The sequence below is a fragment of the Onychostoma macrolepis genome, chromosome 02, assembly GCF_012432095.1.
Source record: "Onychostoma macrolepis isolate SWU-2019 chromosome 02, ASM1243209v1, whole genome shotgun sequence".
NCBI lineage: Eukaryota > Metazoa > Chordata > Actinopteri > Cypriniformes > Cyprinidae > Onychostoma > Onychostoma macrolepis.
The window spans coordinates 16,482,747-16,507,383 of NC_081156.1; the positions used below are offsets into that span (position 1 = coordinate 16,482,747).

Genomic DNA, 24,637 nt, shown 5'->3' on the forward strand with positions numbered 1-24,637 from the left:
TAATTTTACAGGAAATTCGAATATATATTCACAACTCCTGCAACTTTACAAGCACATCTCACTCAGCACAGCTTGTAAAAGTCTAGACGTATACATTGTATGTATTTATGTGTACAGATTTAGACAAAAAAATCCTGGTGATTAGCAATATTAGTCTTCTCTCTCCTTGCAAAGATTCTGTCATAATTTTTCACCAGTTGTTTGATATGACACAGCTCCTGCCTCAGTTTTTTACACCGGAGCTTCTTAGCCTGGTATTCTGGAGACTAGAGAAAGGAAATGGGCATTAGGGATTGACAGACAAAAATATGAAATGGCGGTAATGACTGATTTAGACCATTAGGGCCAATCAGTCTCCTAAAACTGATGGACAAAAATCAATCTCCATCAAGAATTTTTTTTCTTACCCGCTTCAGATCCTTGAGTCGATTATATTCATCAGCTACAGCCTGTGATATATATATATATATATATATATATATATGTATGGGGGTTGTATTGCGTTTATATCATATAAAATGAATTTTGTAATTGATAAACTTTCTTAACTTTATTGGTTTTTAATGCCTACCTGGAACTTGGTGGATTCCTCATGGAGGGTGTCTAGTTCTCGGCTCAGTTCATTCATTTGATCACTGATATCATCCATTTCTGCACAGAGGTGCTTGTATTCAGTGAGGGAGATATCAAACTGTTTCTTGTACTGTCTGCGCTCTTCATCAGTTGTAATTAATGAATGAGAGCTGTAGAAGGAAAAAGACAAGTAACTATCCTGAAAAACAATCTGCTATTAGAACAGTAATAGAAAAAGAGATTCTTAACTGCATCAGCTCTTTTAAACAGCACAGCATTAAGGAGGGGGGAGGGGGGTCTAATGCAATTTAATGCATTCTAAATTAGCTACACTGTTATACACTTCTTATACTACTTATAAAAATACACTTCTTAAGCTGACGTCAACAGAGGTGCGTTTCCCAAAAGGAGCTATGGTAGCAAGTTTCGCAAGTGTGTTTGTTTGTTCCCATCATTTTGGTGACAAATGTTTTATAAACAAGGCCCAGTTCAACGCTGGATTTGCAATTCGTTTGATACTGAAAGATGGAGCAGTCCCAGCAATAAAAGATCCTGGTCATGACTCATGATTCAGAACTGCAGACGGTGAGTAAAACGGCATCGAATTTCTGTTTTGTTGGCAGTCGACGCTCGAGTACTAGCGACTATTTAGCTCCGCCCACGGCTCGCCTTGAGAGAATCATAAAGCTGTATCTTTCTTTTATAAATATGATAAAACTAAAGACTCTTTGGAGATATGAAGGATGCAGTACTCAAGATTAACATGAAAAATGAGCGAAACTGTGCATTATGTTAAGGATAAGAAGTATTCATGATTGAAACTCACTTCTCCAACTCGTATGTGTCTAATTCAGTGGCCGAATCTCCACCAGTGGTGTAGCCCGTCTCACAGAGCACATCCTCAACCTCGTACGTTTCAGGTTTCTCCTGCACCGAGCTGCTCTGCACTTCAACCTCCTCCACAGCGTTGGAGCTCATCCACCGACTCTGGTACAGCGGCTCTGGGGAGCAAGCGTTCGCGTTCTCAGAATACCTTTAAAACAAAGTGCAAAGAAGAGGCCAGTGTGCATTGGTACTTGTAAGAATTTCTTGTCCTGAACATGGTCAGAAAGGCGGGCCGCACTCACACATTGCTTTTGTATGCACCCTCGCTGTAGACGCTCACTGTTCCTTCAGTGTAGGAGGTGAAGCTGTTCTCTGCTTTCAGATGAGGGGAAGCCTTCTCTGATAAATCCACAGTGGGGGTGTATTGAGTGCTTCGCTGGAACAGACCATGTACAAGTTTTAATGGAGCCGGAAAAACCACAGATCAACATGTAATGAATCAATTTAAGTCTGACGCTAAAGCTATGACCTGATGGGAAACTAGATCAGACCGGAGGACAATCAGAGATACCATCACAGATTTCTCTGAACAATACTCTATCTTAAGAGACCACTTGAGCAGTTTTATATGACACAATACACCAAGACATTGTAAATCCATCACAACACAATTATCCCACCCTCGTGCACATGCATCACTTCCTCTAATGAAGTGTAATTATTTCAGCTTACAGGAAGCACACTTGATGAGAGCTGCACATGGCACTGGCTGTACAAAAATGCCTGTGTATTGTCTTAACGACAAACAACATCTGAGGTCACTTCCAGGAAAGTCACTGCAGAGTCCAAGAACCCAGAACGACCCATTTTGAAGTGTCGCCTCACAGCGAACCAAATAATATAAACTACTCTTAAAAAGCAAAAGGTGAGTTTTAAAGCCTAATAAATAAAACTATGCTGTTATTTTGTTGATTTGTTTTTTCTGATAATTACACCAGAAGCTATTGTTTACAAGCTGCAATAAGCAGAAACAGCTAAAGTAAACTAAAGCAATTGTACATTTGGATGAAAATATCAGTGATTGCACAAGCTGTTATCTTTATCTATAAAACATTCACAATCATTGTAAATCGATGAATGATTAACACAAAGGCAATTCTGATCATATGACTGATTTCATTGTACGGCACTGGTGTCACAGGTTTAGGCTACACTATATTTAAATAATGTGGACCCTAGTTTTGCAAAACCTCCTCAAAACATATTGCCACAGTCATAATAATAATACTAAAACCCTAATTATTTAAATTTGAAATAATTAAGCAGCTCAACTGTTTTCAACATTAATAATAGTTTTTTACAACCCAAATTACGGAAATATTGGGACGTTTTTGATTAGCTATGAAAGGGATGTCTTAGAGAGGCAAAACTACAATACAGACTCGTATGGTACAGTGAGACAATTCATGTATTGGCAGCAAATGGTTCTACACAACACCTCATTGGACAGATAGTATTACAATAGAGTATAACCTGTATTACTGTAATATCTTTAATTCAGCAACATGGTTGATTGTAAACATGTATTTGGCATTGTTTGCCATTGAATTAACTGCCTACTAAAAGTACTGAACTAAAAGAAAGTCGTACTGTTGTGTTTTGGTGATTAAACCAAATGTTCTCATTATAATTACAAAAAAAAAATCTTATCTTATGAAACAACGATTATGTGGACTGAAAATATAACTGCAATGAAAGCATGGGATCTGTTTTTGAAAGATTAACTGGAAGTGTGATTAGTTTGGATTTTTTGCTAGGAGTTTTGAAAATGTGAACATTGCACTAAATGAATAAAAAGAAACTGTAATAAGAAATGTTTCTTGAGCAGCAATTCAGCATATTAGATTGATTTCTGAAGTGACGCTGAAGACTGGAGTAAAGATGCGTAAAATTCAGCTTTGCCAACACAGGAATAAATGACTTTTTAAAATACAGTGTGTGCAGAATTATTAGGCAAGTTGATATTCTGGTCATATTTTTTTTCTAAGAACATTTTACCAATTGCAAACCACATCAATCTTAGTAACTACTATCAATTTTGTATTTAATCATTTATAAGTGATATATAATTGCCCATGAAGGCTGAAAGTTAAAAACTCCTTATTTCAGGTGTACAGAATTATTAGGCAGGTTTTCTTTTACAGATAAAATGAGCCAAAAATGAGATTGAACTGCAACCTTCCTGGAGTCTCCAGAATTACAAGGTGTCAGGTTCTCAGAGACTTTGCTTGGGTAAAAAATTCTTTAAAATGGCCCTCACTTAATAAGAATAACATGCTGAAGTGTTGTGAAATACATGAAGACTGATCTTGTATAGGATTTATGGACAGATAAGTTGAGAGTGACTCTTGAAGGACCAGCATCACATCCTCTTGTACCACTGTTTGAAGAATTTATCTTCCAGAATCTGGCAGTAAGTTTTCCTGCAATGGTCTTAACTTTGCTAATTCTATTATTGCATTAGTATTGCATCCTTCTTATGGGCATTTAATAATTGTTTTACTTTTATTCTTGAGTTCAATCTCATTTTTGGCTCATTTTATCTGTAAAAGAAAACCTGCCTAATAATTCTGCACACCTGAAATAAGGAGTTTTTAACTTTCAGCCTTCATGGGCAATTATATATCACTTATAAATGATTAAATACAAAATTGATAGTAGTTACTAAGATTGATGTGGTTTGGAATTGGTAAAATGTTCTTGGAAAAAAAAATATGACAAGAATATCAACTTGCCTAATAATTCTGCACACACTGTATATTAGAAAATAGGTTTTTTATTGTAACAATATTTCACAATGTCAATGCTGTTGATATATATGCTTTTGAAGTAATTGTAGCCTCTGTCCATGCTGAGCAAATGCTGAATGTCAATAGCAATGATCTCAATAAATCTGAACCACCACTTATGAACTCACCCAGATTTGTGAATTCTGGCTCCTGTCTGTTATGAGGATAGGTGGTTCCTCCCAGTAGATATTAGGTTTGCCATGACGCCATATTTTGCTTCGAGTCTTATAGGCAAAATAGGCTGCAACAAGCAGGGCAATCATGACAAACAGCCCACATACCAGAGCCACAGCCTAAAATGAGGAATAAAACACTGATTTAAAATATAAATGTTACAGTTAAACTATAGGTACAGAGAAGTGACAATTACACTCTTAGAAATAAAGGTTCCAAAAGGAGGTTTTCACAGCGATGCCACCAAAGAAACATTTCAGTCATGTTTTTTTTTTTTAGTCTGAGGCATATTTTAATAATCCTAAGTGCCTTTTTCCACTATAAAGAACAATTTGTGCAATGGAAAGGTTCTATTGATGTTAAAGGTTCTTCTTGGAACCACTCATACAAATAAAGAACCTTTATTTTTAAGAGTGTATGTCTTGCCGTACTGACCTCCTCGGGATCCATGAAGCAGTAGTGATAGAGATATCGATTAAAGGATGGATATGCACCCGGGAAGCCTGTTCCAACTCCAGCACTGATGCTGGGAGTCCCTAATGAGGTCTGGCACATCATCAGGATGGGGTTGTACATGATGCTTTGTGAACTCTGGGCCATGGGATTCACCCCAATGACAAATATGATGTCTATAATACACTGTAGAATCGCCAGAACCACATCCACCACTAAAACTGTCAAGTAAAACGTTTTTCCATGCACACACCATGTCTTTGAGAAACTAACCACTAGGATGGCCAAAGATACTACGAAATTAAGGGCTGCCATGGAGATCATGGCTGATTTTGCTGCGTAGGGTGTCATATAAGAGCTCTGATAGCCATAGCTTCCTCCATAGTACCCAGACCCCATCCCATAACCCCCAGATCCAGCAACATAGGCCCCAATACTGCCCTCGTAGCCGTGCATATCCCAAACTAGAGTGGAAGCAACACAGGCAAAAATAACAAAACAGAGCAGAGCAGTCAGTCCTTCCATCGTTTTCACGATGCCAGGAGGTGAGAACCATCTGTAGAAGTGCTGAGGGGTTCCCTCCGTTTGAGGAGCATCGGGCACTGAAGAGTATATGCCATACTCGCTTCTTGGAGAGTAGAAACTTCTAGATGTGTACATATTTGATGGGGCAATGTAGTGTGGACTGTACTGCGGTGGACTGTCATACTGCTGTGTTTCATACATGATTCATGAGACAATCTGAAAAATGAGGTCAAAAATGAGGTCAAATTAAGATCATGAGATCATCTGGGAACAGATATAGCTTTCTGAAACCAAAACCATACTTCATTTTCAGACAAAGAGCTGCAGTCATTGGTTTTAATCGTTAAAAATGATATGGACGAGTATAACTCTTATAATCGTGGCGAGAACAAAACATGAAAACTAAAATCATAATTAAATTGAAATATAGCTGAACACAATATATATATATATATATATATATATATATAATTAATGTTAACCAAAATAATTGTAATCAAAATGTTTAAGTTGAAGTATTAAAATTGCTAAAACTAAAATAGAAATAAAATATAACTAAATAGTAAAATAATACATTTAGAGAGATAACAATAACAAATGCACAATTACAAAATCTTACACAAATTAAGATACAACTGGAAAATATAAAAAAGCTTATTCATTATTCATTATGACAGTATATATAAATAATAATAAAATAACACAAATTACACATTGCCACTGAACACTATGTGCTGCCCTCAACGATCACCCACATAATCTCAATTATACATATAATAATGCTTTTTAAAATATATAGAAATAATAGTTCTGGTGTCCAGTCATTTCTTCTGAATGGTCAATACAGCATTCAAATAAAATCCACAGTAACACAGATGGCACAACTGGGAATGATATTGTTTTTATATAACATTTTGTAAATTTTTTGCGATTCACGTGAAACTATTTCACAGCATGACAAAGCATAATTAATTACCGCATCTTCAGAACAATACACAGCCTTCCTGAATCAGTCAGTGTTTCTGAACGAATTAATTTAATGACTGATTCAATTACTCACTGATAAAAACTATAGCCTGTCTTGTTATTGAATTAATTAGTGAGTTTGAAAGAATTGTTTGAATGAATCATTTGATGACTCACTCATAAATAGTCACTTGCCCAATTACCATAACCTGCAGAAATAACCTTCGTCACTAAAACACTGACTGACAATCTCGAATGCACAAACAGCACTGTTGGCTTATAACATTTCATAAATTGCATTTAAACTATACATTTTATCACTACATTTGTTCCCTGGAATTACAAACGTACAATTGTTAGGGGACAACTCTACACGTAGATCTACAGGAACTTTCAGGGTTCTGATCTAACGGTATAATTAAGAACACACCTCTTTATAGCACAAATAACATTCACACTACGGAGTCCAGCTTTAAACATAATTCCCTTCATCAGGCTACTGCAATTCAGACGAGATGCTCTGAATAATTCAGAGAAACATGAGCAGATGCAGTCATTGGGGGTTTCCATGCTGTAAGTTTTCTTCCTCACATTTGTGTTGCATCCCCCAAGTGCAATATACAGCCATTTTATGTGAATAAAAGAGGCGAAGAGATGCACTGCTAACAGGAATATTTCAAATACCGTATTCTGTTAGTTAATTATGCTTTAGAGAGATGGTGAGCTGCACACCTGTGGTAACTTGAAAAGAGTGAATAAATAATTCAAGAGCTGAAAATCAACCTAGCAAGCTGTATACAGCCTCACAGGTGCATGCTGATGGGACAGCTATTCAAGAATAAAGAAAATATTTTTTTTTTCTACCAAAAAAGGAGAGGGTTTTTTTTTGGTATATTATTCATGAATATAATTTTACAACTTTCCTCTCGAAAATAAACCGATATCATTTTAGATTGGTCTGAGCATATAGCTGTCACAAAATCTCATCTGATTTGAGACAGCTACAATCACATGAAACATTGCCATTGATATGATTTGACAACATAAGATTAAAAAAGTTCTGCACTTTTGCGTTGACTACAATCCATTCTAAAAAAAGGTCTAGCATTTTGTGTTAAATAATTGAGACATTATGTAACTTACCGTAACACAACAGCCACTGGGCTTTTCCTTGTTTGCCTCGGTCCTGCTTTCCTAAGCTTGACAGTTTTCTGTCAAGTGTTGTTTAGCGTTTGAGTTTATCCGTTTGATGTGAAGACCTGTGACAGCTGCCTCTCATGGTGATTTGTGTGAAAGACCTGGGCCTGAAACTCTAAACCCGATCCAACCCGTTGCTACTGACACAATCAGTCTTATTGGCTCTTTAGTAGGTCGAAAGTTAAGGTGAATAGGAAGCTGAGTTAATGATTGTTAGTGTTTTAAAGTGCTTTAAAGCTACAGTCTAAGTCTGATTTCACTTGTTTTTTGGTTCAGTAAAAGTAGGACCATTTTGTAATCTGTAAAATAAGCTTTAACACTGTTTCTCTTTAAAAAATATATATAGTTACAATTTTAAAGTGACAAAAACAGTTGAAGTGAAAAATAAAAATATAAAATAAAAAAAGCAGAAAAAAAAGCAGACGCCATAATAATAATTTTACAATAAAAATGTTTTTTTTAGTAATTGTCATCAAAATCACGAATCCTCATCTTGATGTGGCTTAATTTTCCTTTCAGATATTCACACCGCTCCTTCTTCTCCAGAAAATATGGGTCCTTGAGGAAGCACATAAGAAGTTAAAATGAACAACATTAAAAATAAATAAATGACTAAATCATCTCTTGTATCCCACTTAGTTTTTGTAAGGTGGGTTAGTTCAAAAGGTGACTTACATTCTTTTTTTGATCATATTTTTTCAGTAAGCCATTGATTCTCTTACTCTCCTAAATAAAACAACCAAAAACAATTGAAACAACTGGTTTGAACAGTCTAATAAAAGGTAATATAGAGGGAATGTAAATGACTATGTAAATAGCACGTCTCACCTCAGGGTTTCTCCTGTTATTGATGAGTTGTCTCATCATGCTGTCTAATTCCTGAAACTTCATTAAAGTGGCTGTGATCTCCCTGTGCAGGTCCTTGTACTCCTGGTATTGGTCATTAAAAACTGCTTTGTATTGCTCTCTGTCCTCTACTGAATGAACTTCAGGATATTTTCTGCCAAAAAATAAATAAATAACATATTTTAATATTGTCCCATTTCTTTAGTACTGACACCTATTCTATTTATACTAATCCTAACCTAATTTTATTTCTCATGCCCATCTCATGTTCATCCTATTTTTAACTAATTAACATCCATTTTTGGTATTTTCTATACCGTGTGGTTCTTTTGTGATTTTTAACCGCTTTATGAAAAGATGGTCAAGGATTGAGATAATAAGGGATTTTTCCCACCAGTCATGTGCATTTCAAAGTACACACCCAGAAATAGCAGCATGAATCAAAACACCACATGGCGCATGATTGATTATCCATCAAGTTGTCCAAAGCCCTTTATAAGATTGTCTATATGTAGAGCAGTTGGTTTTAAACCATCTATAGTCACGATAATATAGTCATAATAATATTTACAGATGAAAAAAGAGCCTTTCTAGACCCTTCAAGGGGTTTAAATGGATTAATACCTACTGAATATAACCAACACCTGTTATGTTTGTGTGGCATAAATATATTGTTTATTTTTGTTAGACCAGAAATAAACCATAAAGTATACTAACATAATATAATCAGCGACGACTCTCGGTTTAGGAATGTATCCTGTTGGAATAGCTCCAGTTAAAATCTTTCTTTCTTCAGCTCTCTCCGAGACATAAGCCAGTCTGCTCTTATTCACAGTGCTTTGATCCATTTCATCTCTGAATGAAATTTTCTTGGATCTAGTCGAGGAGCTGCCCATATTGGATGTGGATTCCAGAGTTTGCTGCTGTAACTGAAAGATTACAATTAGTACAACATTGAGAATTTTGTGGAAACTAGGAATTTAATTAGTGTTGTTTGTAGTTAAAAGTGAAGCAAAAACCCTGTGATCACTATTATAAATGTTTTTATGAAGTTAAGGACCAAAGACATCCATATTATAATGAATGAAATACAGACTACCTTTCAAACGTTTGGGGTTGTATATTATTTTTGAAAGTCTCTTTTGCTCAGTAATATCGCTGTCTATTTTAATTTACTCCTGTGCTGGCAAAACTGGATTTTCAGCATATTCAGTGTCACATGATCCTTCAGAAATCAGTCTAATATGCTGACTTGGTGCTCAAGAAATTGTTCATTTTAACAATGTTGAAAACAGTTATGCTGCTTAATAATTTTGTGGAAACTGTGATATTTTTGATGAATGGAAAGTTTAAAAGAGCAGCAGTTATTTGAAATAGAAATCTTTTATAACATTATGCATGTCTTTACTGTCAATTTTGATCAATTTAATGTGTCCTTACTAAATAAAATTATTAATTTCTTAGAAAAAAAGAGTGCATTTACCTGGCTGTTCAGCTGGCTTGTCATGGCCTCCTTCTCACGGCGGGCAGCTTCACGCCTCCACATTTTAAGGCACACTAGGAAGCTTATCAAGTACATGACCATATTAATGAATATAAACGCAGTCCCAGCCATCTGACCCCCCTCGACACGACACAGATTAGACAGGACTGGGTTGATGCCGACCGTCATGAAGCAAAGCCCACCACGATTCAGATCATTCACATAAACAATACCCGCTGCCATGTACAGCAGCGAAATTACCAGATTCGTAACAGCCTCAGTAAGAGGCCACCATTTGGAATCCAGCAGGATCGTTCTGTAATACATTGTTAATCCCAAAACCAGCAGGATAACGGTTAGTAACCATGAGAATCCAACAATGACCAACACAAAGGCTGTCAAGGGGCCACTGTAACGGTATCCTTGCGCACCAGCTATCCCATAATTTGGCCTGTAATAGTTGGAAAACTCACTGTCTCTTTGAATATACGCGCATACACAGGCGAAAACCATCCCACCGAACACCAGTTGAAGGCCAGCAAGCAGTCTTAAAAGGCCGGGCCAAGACTTCAGGTAGGAGTATTTTAACTGGTATACCTCTAACTTCTCAGCGTAGTACTCTGCCGGATGGATACTGGTCAGTTCAGATTCAAGTGTGTCATATTTGTATCCCACTGAACCTGGGGGGAAGTTTGGCTTGAGGCCACCTGTAAGCGTATCCCAATGTTTTCTGTCCAACAATGGAGAAACAGGTGGACTACATCTTGTGCCGTTGGGTAGTATTTTAATTTCCCCTGATGATGTGGAATGCGTTTCAGAATCAGTTTTCTTCCATTTCTTAAACACACCAGTCCAAGATTTCAGCAAGGCACTTTTTTTTGTCTTCTCAGCTTCCTTGTCTGAATGGCTCTGCTCATAAGGGCAGCTTGAGTCCTCAGGATTGTCACCATTGTGAACTTCAGAAGGATCCTCCTCTGCATGTGCTCTGTTGAAATCTTCACTTTGTGAGAATGAGACATCATCTGAATATGGTCTGCCAAGGTCTGTCATTTTTCTGTGTTGCTGGTGAGAAAATCAAGGTTTAGTAGATGCATGCAGTCATCTTAGAGAACAATATCAGACAAACTAAGAATTAAACATAAAAAAGATGTTTGTTTGTTTTATATCACTGCCCATTTTTCAAAAGTAGGTTATTTAAAATTCATAAGAATTGTCAATCAAAACATAATTTTATATCCCTTTTGAAACGATACAGTAAAAAGATAATTGGTTGCCAGCCTGTGCTGTGTTTTGGAAGCCGGTTATTCTGCAAAATGTCATTGTTTTAGCAGCTAACTAAATCTGGTAAGGACTTATCAGCAGGTATTGTTAAAAGATATATTCGTTTTTAAAGTTCATCAAGTACAGTCATTAACATTATACACAACGTTTCCGATTATCAACTAAAAGAAAGCTGAACTTTGCTCTTCTAAGCGTTTGTTCTGTAAAACATATCATAAGCCCTGAATATGAGCAGCACCGTGACAAACATAAAAACACTCACCTTGTTGTGAGAATAGACTGATTTGCTGTTAGTGAGTATGGCTGTGCTAAAATGGCTTCACAAAGTAAAAACAAGACTGATAAAAGTGAGTCAGAGGCGCTGCAGCAGGAAGCCGGAGCAGAGATTAAACATTAAACCTCCAGAGGCCGAGTCTGGTGACAGGCACAGGCTGGCATTCAACATTTCCCTACAGAAACTGTGATTGACAACATCCCTGAAACCCTCAAAACGAAAATTACCCAAAACTGCTCATTTTATTTCACTGCAATCATGTAATTACTTCAGAATTCATTAACTAAAAGTCTTTATTCCTAGTCAGTTACAGCCGTCGAGCCGCACTCTGTTATTCATCACCTAATCACTAGAGGGCAGTAGAGGAGTATTGCCGAGCATAGCTCCTCATGCGTCGGTGTCAGGCAAGCTACATCCAAATGGGCTTGTGTTTAATAATTTCACTCCTTTCTTGTAAAGAAATGTATAAGCTGTCACAGTCTTTATGGGTCACAGTTTGATGGGCAGCAGGAAATATAAAACATATTATCGCACAGTTACATAGATTTTTCATGTAAACAGAAGCAAACGCTCCATTTCATGTTGGTATGCATCTAGTTGTTAGTCTAGTAAACACTTTTATTTATGGAGATGAAATGATTCATCAGTAATTTTTAGCAGAAGAGATCACGAGGCCAGTGAACAGTAAGGTCAACAAAATAAAGTGAACAAATACCTCATATTTGAATAGAGGAGTAGCCTACTGATTTCACTTAGGCCTATCTAGTAAATTCAGCCTCAAAAATGTAAACCTATAGAATGAGAGAAACACCCATTAGATTATTAATCAAACATTATGTATTATACATTGGCATATTGCATGTTTGAATTGGTAAAATTGCCATTAGCTTTGAATAAATTCAGTTAAATTAATTCAAAAAATGAAAATAAACTACATTTAGGTTCCTCATATTGCCACACTGTTTAAATCCTGTGGAGCACCTCTAGTCAACCTGTTAAGGGTCCCTTAAATGTCTTATCATGTGCTCAGTGAGCTCCAATACATAGTCTCTCAAGTCTTTTTTTGAAAGAGGGTTCTGCCTGTGTGGCGATCTGAGGAACCGCAAATTACCAGAATACTTTATGGTATTTTGCTGATTAGATAAATCTGTGATAAATTTCAATGGTCGTCATGTGTCTGTGCTCTATCAGTGATTTGTGTCTGAATTCACCTTGGAAAATGTCCTTAGGCCTGTTTTTGTCCCAAGATAGCTGCCTGTGGTTTATCTTCATTGCTCTTCAATTAAATGTTTATGAGGTCCGCTCCACTGTTAATGGGCATATGTCTTACTCTCACATGCTATCATTACCATGCAGCTTGATGTGGCCCATTTTCTTCACTCTTCTGGGATTGCCTCAGAGATGTCCCTCTGCAACGTTCTCACTCTTAAGGATCTAGGTCTGCCTCCTTCAACAGCACATCAAACACATCAAGAATATATATTTATTTTTAAAAAGATTGATGCAATGCATGTTGACTTAATTGCTAGAACAAGACATTCACACATTTGTCCCAGTTAATTAAAAACTATTGTACTGGAAGTGTTTTAATATCACATATCCACAGAAGGAGGCTCTGATGCTCACGTTTTCATCCTCATTTGAACACATGCTCATCCAATATCACAATGCCACAGTGTATTCTCAAGAATTTGATATTTATTATCTGAAACATGGGCAGATTTTGTCCACACTGTAGCTTCTTGGGCTATCTCTATGTAAACAAAATAAGAGGATCTCAACATATGAGACCATGATAACCCATGCCTTTATGTACAGTCAACCTGGGAGGATACAAAATGCAAGTTCATCTCTCTGTTTAATCATTCACAGGTATTTCACAAAGAAAGGCAATTAGGAAAAAATCAGAAAGAAAATAAAATCATGTAGTCCAATAAAATACGTTCTAGTGATTTGGTGTCCCATCTACTCGTGTATGCAGTTTGACATCAGAAGTCATCTGAGTCTTACATTATAATTGGCACATTACAACATTTAGACTGTGTTGACAGTGAAAGAGAGAGAAAGGCATGAACAAGGGGGTCATGGTCATGTTGTTTAAAACCATGCAATCATACATCCAATTATTTTTAACCAGGATCTAAATTGCACTTGATTTTGGTCATCAACAGCAGCTTGAATAGTAAAGCAGCCTGTCCTTCTATTTTTGTCTACATTAGGAATTGAATGTTACGACCAGCTTTCTCAGTTCGTCTTTGATCTCTGTTTTATCAAAATGTGCTCAAAGTGTCAAGTATATTTCAACAATGAAAGCTGTGAGAATTCTCTATTTTTTAAGTTTAAATGGAGTTGTTGTTTGGCAAGGTTGCTAATTTTAGGCATCGTTTGTACACAAGAACAGAGGACTGGAAATACATAAGACCTAAACAGTATCGACGAGACTGAAACAAGTTGGACAGGAGTTGTGATCAAGCCGCCAAATTATGGAAAAATTTTTCTCATTTAATAATAAATTAACAAATGTTTTACGAGCAAATCAGAAAAAGCAAACATGCATTATTAAAAGTGTTTTGGGGGGAATTTGGCTTCAATCCCACATGAAATATGCACAAAGTCTGTATCTTTGAGTGAGTGTGCAGCTTAATTTCTATGTGGTCATAAAATATATTAGTTTTTAAGTTGATAAGGGTATAGGTTTTGGTTAGGAATCCAATGTCTTGCGAAATAAAATCATTAAAAATCATCAAAAAATAATTTATAAATATTAAATCAAGCACAAATAATTACTACTCCATATTTTGCCTGATCTTATCTATTTTTATTTTATTTTATTTTATTTTAATTATTAGGTCAAAATTAAGTCAAATTAATAAAAAATTTAAATAAAACTTTTCTAAAGCAAGTTGCAATGAGATGGTTCTTAGTCATTTACCATTAGCTTTAAATCTGTGACAATTACACCATCAAACACATAACATTGTCAGTTGCTTTAAAGTTATGTGAGAATTTAAAACCATAGATGTCCGAAAAATACATGTGAACAGGAGAGACAGATTTGAGCTCTAAGCTGCCTTAACGGTATGTTCTGAAAAGTGCAAATGTGAGCCACAATAACATCTTCCATAAGCATCTCCATCTGCTCTATCAGATGCATTCTGTCAGAGAAGGTCTTCTCATGATTACAGAATGATTTGTTTAGTATTACTCCTACTTTTCACTGATTCGTCAATCTCTTGGTCGAGGAATTCATTTAACAAGGAATGCATTAAACGTACATTACCACATTACTGCACCGCTATATTTGCAACTCTAAAAATACTATCCAACGTTTTAAAAAGGAATCTCTGTGTAAAAAATAAATGAAATAAAACAAAAAAGAGCACACACATACGTTTGAAAAACCATCCATAATCCATTCGTCACAATTGCACTGAAACATGCAAGGTTTAAATCTCAGTCCTGTCATACATTTGTGCCTACCACAGCATTTAGCACTCTGTGCTGTCATTTCAGATTCAAAAACGCAGCCTCTCGGTAATGTGAAGACTTCTGGAAGCTCAGATTTCGTTAAAATGAAAGTGTTGCCAGTTTGAGTAGAAATTATACCTTCTTTTATTTCTTCCTTCCTTCCTGTATTTCTTTCCTTTTTTTTAGTGCTGTCAAACGATTAATCGCGATTAATCGCATCCAAAATAAAAGTTTTTGTTTACATAATATATGTATGTGTGCTATGTATATTTATTATGTATATATTAATATACACACATGCATGTATATATTTCTGAAAATTTTTATATATTAAATGTATTTATTTATAATATAAATTATATGAATATAAATATAGACATGTAAATATTTTCAAAATATATGCATGCATGTGTGTCTATTTATATATACATAATAAATATAAACAGAACACACACATATATTATGCAAACAAAAACTTTTATTTTGGATGCGATTAATCGCGATTAATCATTTGACAGCACTACTTTTTTTTCCTTCCTTCCTTCCTTTCCTGCTTTCCTTGCCTAACTGGTGGAAGTATTGAAAGGCTTTGGAAAATAAGAGAAGACTGCGACAGAGTTAATGGTATTTGTTAAGACAGACGAGTTAAATGTCTACAAGAGGAATGTATCTGAAAAAGGAATGCAATGCTCGTGTTAACATTGTACAAAAACTCACTCCAAAATTTGTAAATGGACAACCCTCCACAATCTATACATTCAGGCACTGAAAAAAATAACATGCCAATATGTAACTAAAAAAGGTTAGTTGCACCCAATTTCCCTTAAAGGAGCAAGGGAACTGAATCCTTAAGGTTGGCATTCCTGCATTATTCTACTCAGTAGTAAGGTCATGTGCTTCTGCGTCTCCAGCTGAATGCTGAAGCGATCGCAAAGCACCCAGACACGTTCTCGGTGCTCATCCTGGCACAGATGTCATACAGGACCAGTGAATCTCTTCTATGTGGGTGCGTCGCTCCTTTGTGGTCTGCGTTGGTTCACTCTGGCAGGCGTTGCTCGGGCCCACCTTCCCGTGGACCCCGTGATCTCGCAGTTTGAAGGACCAGTTTCCTGGACTCACTCCAGCTTCCTGAACTCAGTCTTGTAAATATATGAGGGCTTTACAAAAAAGCTAACTTGAACAGCCATACAATGGCTAAACATAAACCATATATCTACTATTTTGATAATTCTTCTCTACTTATTAACACGAGTCCTCAATCTCGGCTTGATCATCTTGCGTGAATAAGTCTGAGACCTTTGGAAGCGGTGAGCAGGTCCAGGCCCGCATTAGCCGCTGTCGGAGGAAGTGTGCGGGGCGGTGGAGGGCGAGCGCCGTCGTCTGGAGGGGGTCCAGGAGCGTTCCGAGCCCAGCGAAGCAGGGCAGAAGCGGTGCACGAAGCCGTCCAGGAGGTCCTGCTGCTGCTGAGTTATGGCTTGGGAGATCAGACAGGGCAGAGCCTGCAGGCTGCCGGTGACTGCGTCCAGCTTGTCCTCCAACGTGCCAATACGCTTGTCCAGCTCCTCACTGCGTTCCTGCAGCTCTGACACCAGGTCGTACATCACATTCTGAGTCTAGAAGAGAGCACAGGAAAAAATTATTAGATCAAATGAAATCACTCAATCAATCAATTAACATCAATCAATAAATCCATCGATCCATTTATTCATACATCTTATATTGTTTAAAGAGCATATATATATATTTTTTTTAAACCCTTCAGAAGCTACATAAGATACTTATATATTTCCCAGAGAACAAAATATGTACAATTTACTTAATTGTACAATTGACCATTTGCAAAAACCCGCCCTTCTTAGTTACTGTTGCTATGTCCGACAAGCCATGCCATTGCAGGTTACTTCTGGTATGAACAAGGTCTCAACTTAAAATTTTTGTCATTTTTGTCATTTTTTAAGAAATTCAAACAATAAATACCATTTTGTGGCTCTTTTATGTCGTAACAGATCACTGTATTGCCTCAGTTCAAGCAGCACACGTGAACCGATCGTCTTTTCATATTTATTTAAAGCATGAAATTAACATGAATGAACATCAGAGCCTATTTTATTTAAACTGTGGAAAGACGTCAATGCAAAATATTTTCCTTTCAATCAAGCTCTTTGCGAACGGTCAATTAAGCGTTCAAATATATATAAGATGTTAAGGCAAAAGCCTGGAGGTTTTTTATGATCCTTCTTATTTTGTTAAAATTAACATTTTTCAGAACCTGAAAAGTCTGTGTAACCTTTTGACCACAGCAACTAGCATAACCATTTTTGTTAACTGCAATAAATATAAAACTCCCATAACTGGGAAAAATTTTACCTAAATTAAAATACTTTTTCATGACACTAAATAAAAAAAATGCCACTAAATAGAAGCAACAATGGACTGTGCTGAGAAGTCTAACTCTGTTAAACATTTTTAAATGATTCCAGTTAGCACATCTATATTAAAACAAAGATTTTAAAAACTAAATAAATTAAAAACTAGAAAACGACGATAGAAGAAAACAATGAAATTAAAAAAAAAAAGTTAAATTGAAATAGGAAAGACTTAAAAATTCAAAACTATACACTGTAAGAAAAAATTTGGAAAATTATCACCTTTAGTACAACAGCTTGTCACTGGAGCAGTGCCCTTGAAGGGACACCTTTGTACCTTCTTAACCCCTAAAAGGTTGCATATTAGTATCTTAGAGTAGTGATATGTACCCTTATGGTACTATTATAACTCTTTAGGGGTAAAGAAGGTAAAACGGTGTCCATTTGAGAGCACTGCCCAAGTGACAAGTTGTTGTGCCCATAATTTTTATTCATTTTTCTGAGAGTATAATAACTAAAACCAACATCCCATCAAATCTAAAATCTTTCAATAATAATTGATTTATTTCCCATTTACCAGACCATAATCTTATTCCGTTGAAGCTGAAATGATTCTGTTGTTGGTGTAGATCAGGGGTGTCAAACTCAGTTCCTGCAGGGCCGCAGCCTTGCAGAGTTTAGTTCCAACCCTGCTCCAACACACATACCATGTAGCTTTCAAATAAGCCTGAAGGACTTGATTAGCTGGATCAGGTGTGTTTAATTAGGGTTGCATCTAAACTCTGCAGGGCTCTAGCCCTCCAGGAACTGAGTTTGACACCCCTGGTGTAGATGGTTACATGCACAGTATGAAGCCTTTAACGTACCTTTGCCAAGTCCACCAAAGTGTTGGCCTGGTCATTGAGTTTCCTCTGCTCCATTTTCACACTGCGGAGCCTGAGAGGAGGCAGGGTTATGGAGGGATGGGGGGTTGGGAGGAGGGGGACGTTAGGGAAGAGTAACAGATTCCTGTCAGGAAGACTTGATAAGGATGAGGGAGAGAGAGAGAGTGGCCTGCATGCAAGCATTCACAGTCCTGTTTGCCATACCAGACATGCAAACCCAATCTATGAAATGTAAAGAAGAGAAAACTCTTAACTTAACGTTCAAACATGACACATCTCCTTTTGCCCCTGCAGGCACGCGTCAACCATTCACAAAAAAAGCCATCCGAGAGCCTCGTTTGTGGATGAGGTCAAAGGAAGTGGCAAACAGCTGAGGTAGAGGTATATGTGACACCGCTGAAAATGCTTGTGAGAATGGCATTGCTTGCTGTGGGCTTGGTTCTGAACAAAATTTTAAAAGAATGTGTTAATGAATTTTTTTTATTTGTGCCATAGCAACTATGAAAGAGTACAGGGATGACTCTGACCATGAGGAGACATTGTAAGAAAGGCTGCCTTAATATCCTGCCTGTTAAGTGTCGTAATTAAAAGAATGCGAGTGCTCCGCTCCGCTCCGATTTGACATTTGTCAGCAAATGCCAAGATTTTTGAAAAATTGAGCATTTTTCTTTTTCTTTTCAAGCTTAATGGATTTATTTTGGAGTACCCAAAAATAAAAATCTGGAGATGCAGGACATGGTCAGCATTCTTTCTAATGCAAAAACTCCATATCATCTTGCATCAAAGCCCTGGATGACCCAAAATGTCGAAGGGAACACGGCATCAGCTGAATACATGTTTTAATAGAGGTTAATTGCAAGACTATTTAATGAAAGCCAAGTGTGTTTATTATGAATGTCCTGAACATCTTGTCCAACATACTGAGCTTATTTTTCCTCTGGACACACAAGGTGGGGCTATCAATGCAAGTTAATACAGAGATTTACTTTTGAATAATGGATTCGGTGCAAATGAACAAATCAACTGTTCCAAAGATGCTTCTCCTTCAGAAGGTTACATAAAACCATACAGCATTAAGTAATGTTGCATCTTTTTCATTCTAGACTTAGAATGGAGAGAAGCAATATAGGTAACCAAAATCGGCATTCAGCTTCCAACTCCATGCATATGAAACAGAGACAGGGGGATGTAGGGAGAAGAACACAGAGGACAAAACTTACTTCTGAGCTCTGCAGTGATAGAGCAGAACGAAGACAAAACACAGTTCAAGTTTAGAAACCACAACATATACACAACATGTGAGCCATTACACTGCACTAATCATAACCACAAGGTAAGGGTTCGGGAAGGAGAGGGGAGAAGGACAATCATCACATTACAAAGAATAACATGCCGACTGATTCTCCTCAAAAGTTCAGAACTCGTTGCTAATCTCTTCGACACTTGATTGACAAGGACTCGTGATACAATATGGGGATCAGTGATTTTGGGAAATGGATTACCAAATACCTGCCCCTTCTAATTCAAAATATAAAACAGTTCCTTAAAAAAGAGACAAAACCAAAATGTTCAAACATGAAACAGGAGTTGCTTGAATTAGCGAAAACATACAAAACATACAGTTGAACATCCACTGAAAATATATATTCACAAAATAGCCATATTTTAACTTTTAGTCATAATCTTTTGTTTTGATCAACTTTACTGATCTGATCATAACTGCTTTTTTTATTTTTTATTCAATAAACAAGCAAAAATGCTGAAGTGTGGAAACATTGTGCTTACTGGTGAATGGCCTGCAAGAACTTGCGCTGATGTTTGCGCACTTTGGCATGATCTATCTTCTTCACTAACTTGGTGTGTTTGTAGATGAGCCATGTTTCCCTGAGTACATTGGCAGCTGTGTTCTTTACCTAGGAGAAAAGCATGAAAATGAAACATTACTTACAGATGAAAACATTCAGGTAAAAGAACAACAGTACATGACCACTGGCCAGTATTTTCCAGATAAACTATATTTTTTGCACTGAGGGAAAGTTTAAAACGTTTAAAGTTTATCACGATTGGTTACTGTAGGCTACTTAACACAAATGGCTAGTTCTTTCCCAAGTTTGCAAAAATAAAGTTCAGACACTTACTCGTTTACAAAGTTGGGTGTCCATCATGAAATTGTGGACGTGTTTCTCAGCCTTTGTCAATTCTAACTTTCTGGCAACCACTGCAACTACAAGTGCAGTGCAACCAGCTCCCTACAAGAAGAGATGGTGAATAGTATCTATTTCCAACATAAATATTAACATTCAAATGTGACAATCAAATTTCACTACATTCTATTTCAGATAGTACATTTAATTATAATTCCATTTTAAAGACATACCATGATTCCTGTGAGCAGACAGACCCCTTTCCCACAGTATGTATGAGGGACCATATCTCCATAGCCAATTGATAGGAAAGTTATGGAAATTAGCCACATAGCTCCAAGAAAGTTACTAGTGACTTCCTGTTTGTCATGATACCTAGAATAGTAAGAACAGAATAGGCAGAGAACCTTGATCAGGCTGTGGAAAACAAAGCTTAAAACGTGAACATTTGGCCCAACTGACAAAACAATTTCAAACATTTCTGGTGAAATATATGTAAAATATATATGTAGAATTTGGTCAAATTAAATCAATGTCTCAACATCTGGTCTTCGATTACAGCTTTTCCAGTAATAAGGAAAAAAAAAAAAACACAAAGTGACAGAGAAACTTATCAAATCAGTAAATACCTTATCAGATCATATTTAGTCTTTTTTTTTTTATATTTACATGCTAATGTGTTTTGACCATACAAATGATTTTGTACCTTCTCAGACACAAAACAAAATTCAAAATGTATAAAATGGTAAATATATTTGATATCCTTTAAAATTCTAATTACTATGTATTTTCAAAAGGAAATTAAACAACGAACACAAGTGGTCAAATAAAGCATCTGTTTTCACTTTGTAAATCTCAATACAATACTTGACTGTGAAATCCAGTCCACAAGTCAGTGAGAAGATGATCCAATTCAGCTAAAAACTAAAAAAAAAAAAAGTTTAAAACTCCTTAGAGACCAATACAAATGACCTAAATCATGGTCCCCAGACTAGACTATTGCTAGCAGCTCATTCACATATCTGCAGGAGGTTGACCTTTTCAGCAGCCTGTCAAGGAAGAGCTAAGCACAGGTCAGAAGACATTTATCTGCATTTAATACAATATGGGAACACTTTTGATGAGGAATAACAGAACAAGACCCAGGCTCTTCAACAGTCAAATTGAGTAGCCGGACTGAACGCAAATGATTCACAATGTTAATTCAGTTTCAAAACTGAATCGTTTCTAATCAAACACATTTGTATTGCATTAAAAAGTTAAATGTTCCGAAATGTCCCCTCTAAGACAGCATACGCAAAACACAAGAGAGGTCATGCTACTGTCAATTGCGCCTGTCTTTAGCACAATTCAACTCTGCGGTCATGCTCTAAGAGCAGGTGCGTTGGAATTGGTTTTTTATTATTTAATGTAATGGGAGGGCCCCATTTTCACATGCGAAAAGCATAGTTACCATGCAGGCATTTTTAAGAAGAAATCCACATCCTGCATGCTGTATAAGCCAGTATATTGAGAGCAAAGATACAAACCCTATAATAAAACTGACCAACATATTGAATGAGGACAAAAATATCAGCTTTTAGTTTACGCTTGAAAAATTCAAGTATATGAAAGTTTGTTCTAGTGAGGGATGATTCTCATAAAATTAAGATATTTGCCCATGTGCTTCACCATTGTGCATCACCATTGTGAAACAGCGCACAGTGCTGGCACAAACCATTCTGATATAGGTTCAGTCATTTTCAACTGATCTTTTTTGAAGCTGGTGTCAGATCTCAGAGGTAGAACGAGTCCTCAGTTTACCAGATTTTACTCTTGAAAAACTCTGGTAAAGACCCTTTTACATCAGACTTGCATTCTACAAGTATCTCAACCATACACTCGCTCTTAGAAGCCCATTAGACTCTAATAATTCACATGACACAATTTTTGGAAGAGGTCATATCCTGTGAGTTCCGTCTGTTTGCACACATGAACATGAATATGCAATGCAGGTCTGATCATGACTGCGCACACTGTCTTCGTCATTAGCTTGCCTTTGCTTTGACAGTGCAGAAGTGCATTAACATTTCCCTCAATGCTCGTAATTAAAAGTTAAAAACTACATACTGGCATTCTAAAGCTCTCAATATACTGTATGCGATACTGGCATAAAATGGAGAAGAGCTGGCACCACCTTCAACTTAGATCAAGAAGTCTATCTGAAAAAACGTATTTCCCCACATACCCCAGTCATATCCCAAATTCCCATAAAATCTCTACAGATGGTTGTTTAGTAGCAAAACTCACGAAACCTAGCAATCTCATTCCTTTAATGACTCAAACCCTGACAGCATGGTTAGAGGATGCAATGATGGAGCAAATATTAAGACTTTTAACCTCATTCACCCATGTTAACTAGGGATGCACAAAATTCTGGTTACTTCAGATAAGCAGAAAATTATTTTTGTGTTATGGCCAATAAAAACTTTATTTAAAAAATTAAATGCATTTTGTACTATTGTGTCCAAATAAAAAAACAACAACAATGTAAAATGTTTTTTGTTTGTTTTTTTTGGTTGGATTTTTTTTTTTTTTTTTTACAAAAAACAATGAAATTAAATTATTCATTTTTTAAGCATTACATGATGGAAACCTAAAAATAAAAAGAGGGGAAATGAGTATGCACAATTAAATATGTAATATATCCTAAAACAAGTAAATAAATAAATAAAACATTAACATCGGTTGATTACTGATATGGCACTGATATATTGTGCAAAATCTAAAAATACAAATCAGGCAAATGAGACTTAATATTAAACTAAATATATTAAACTAAATATTTAATATAATCTTATACAAATAAATTAAAAAAGCACTAATATCGGTAAATAACCGATATGGTACCGATATATTGTGCAGAATCTAAAAATACAAACAGGGGAAATGAGCATGCACAATTAAATATTCAATATAGCCTGATACAAATAAATAAAAAAACACTAATATTGGTTAATAACCCATATGGTAACAATATATTGTGCCAAATCTAAAAATACAAATAGGGGAAGTAAATATGCACAATTAAATGTTTAATATAGCCTGATATCAATAAATAAATTTTAAAAAACACTATTATCGGTTAATAACTTTTATAGTACCGATATATATATATAGTGCACAATCTAAACATATAAATAAGGGAAGTATGCACAATTAAATATTCAGTATAGCCTGATACAAATACATTTTAAAAAGCACTAACATTGGTTGATAGCCGATATGGTAGTGATATATTGTGCATCCCTAATGTTAACTAAAAGTGTCGCACAGTGGCAATGCCACCACATATATTCCCATAACTTAGCCCCCCATTCCCTTACATAGTTGACTTCATTTTCAGCTCACACTGAATATTAGAGGCTTCAGTGTGACAATAAAACCAGACAAGGTTCAGACACATTATTCCAGTTCTCTGGAGCAAGGTAACATGCTTTGGGCACAAGTAAAACACAGTCATCAGGACACGTTTTGTAGAAACAGTCCTTCTAGCAGGTCTTTAACTGAGCATATGCTGTTAGCGAGCAGGTGTTTATTCATCTTCTGATTTCCATCCTTAAAACAACACTCCAGTAACTGTGTGCACCAAAGACAGCATACATGGAGATACTGTAATGCATCTTGACAAAATGGAAGGTATTGTACTATAATGTACCTTCTCGATAGCCTACAAATGCTCTATTTCCTATCTAATTATATCTTGCTTTTCTGTTATAAAACTTTTAGCTACATGAAAACGTGTTTGAGAAGGAGATAAAGATGGAATGATGCATGGAATCATAAGTACATTTGGGGAAAGGGCCTAAGAGAAGAAAACTGCCTGAGTCATGCAAAATATTCAGGGAAAAGTGGGCAGGGAGGGGGCGGAAACAAGACCAAGAGATGTGAAGCGATGAACAGGAGGTTCATGAACTCAAGTGTGAATGATAAGCCAACGTTGCAAATAGCAGCAATGTTCCTCCAATGTCCCAGCCCTTCCTTCATTTTCCCGTCCCTCCCATTCCAGACGGACTCCGTGCTCGTCCAGTCTCACACCGTTCTGCCCTTTGGGCTGGCCAGTGTGCTTAGAGAAAAGAAAATAGTGCAGTAAAAGGCCCAATTTAGCAGCACTTTGGAGAAACGAGCGCCTCTTTTGAATGACGACAAAGCAGTAAACATGAAGACTACCATGCTGTTTCATAGTTTACCAGAAGTGGGCACCCAGTAATCTAGCATCCTAAAACCTTGCTTTCTCTCCTCTCGGAGGAGACTGTGCTAGAATGGACAGCAACATTCCACCTTTTTGTG

General features: G+C 36.4%; 2 protein-coding genes across 6 annotated transcripts in view; both read right to left on the bottom strand.

Annotated features, from left to right (window-relative positions):
• Positions 1-40: 40 nt before the first annotated feature.
• Positions 41-11,773, bottom strand: zgc:154006 (uncharacterized protein LOC563016 homolog). The gene is given in 13 exon segments (XM_058752515.1): positions 41-266; positions 408-449; positions 572-743; positions 1,400-1,606; positions 1,701-1,834; positions 4,376-4,540; positions 4,857-5,585; positions 7,983-8,120; positions 8,238-8,288; positions 8,391-8,562; positions 9,126-9,337; positions 9,892-10,953; positions 11,435-11,773. Coding segments are annotated over 12 exon segments (3,219 nt in total). The 5' UTR covers positions 10,942-10,953; positions 11,435-11,773; the 3' UTR covers positions 41-119.
• A 3,636-nt stretch (positions 11,774-15,409) lies between these two features.
• kcnn1a (potassium intermediate/small conductance calcium-activated channel, subfamily N, member 1a) overlaps positions 15,410-24,637 on the bottom strand; it is a 36,267-nt gene continuing 27,039 nt past the window's right edge. For 2 of the 5 annotated variants that reach the window (XM_058761659.1, XM_058761639.1), the window contains exons 5-9: positions 20,542-20,683; positions 20,303-20,413; positions 19,950-20,077; positions 18,147-18,216; positions 15,410-16,527 (exon numbers count right to left, since the gene is read on the bottom strand). In XM_058761659.1, the coding sequence (XP_058617642.1) occupies positions 16,243-16,527; positions 18,147-18,216; positions 19,950-20,077; positions 20,303-20,413; positions 20,542-20,683 (736 nt within the window). In that variant the 3' untranslated portion in view covers positions 15,410-16,242. Of the gene's footprint in view, positions 16,528-18,146; positions 19,707-19,949; positions 20,078-20,302; positions 20,414-20,541; positions 20,684-24,637 lie in introns of those variants that run through there. The other 3 variants (XR_009268565.1, XR_009268563.1, XM_058761649.1) reach the window with 3 other exon arrangements.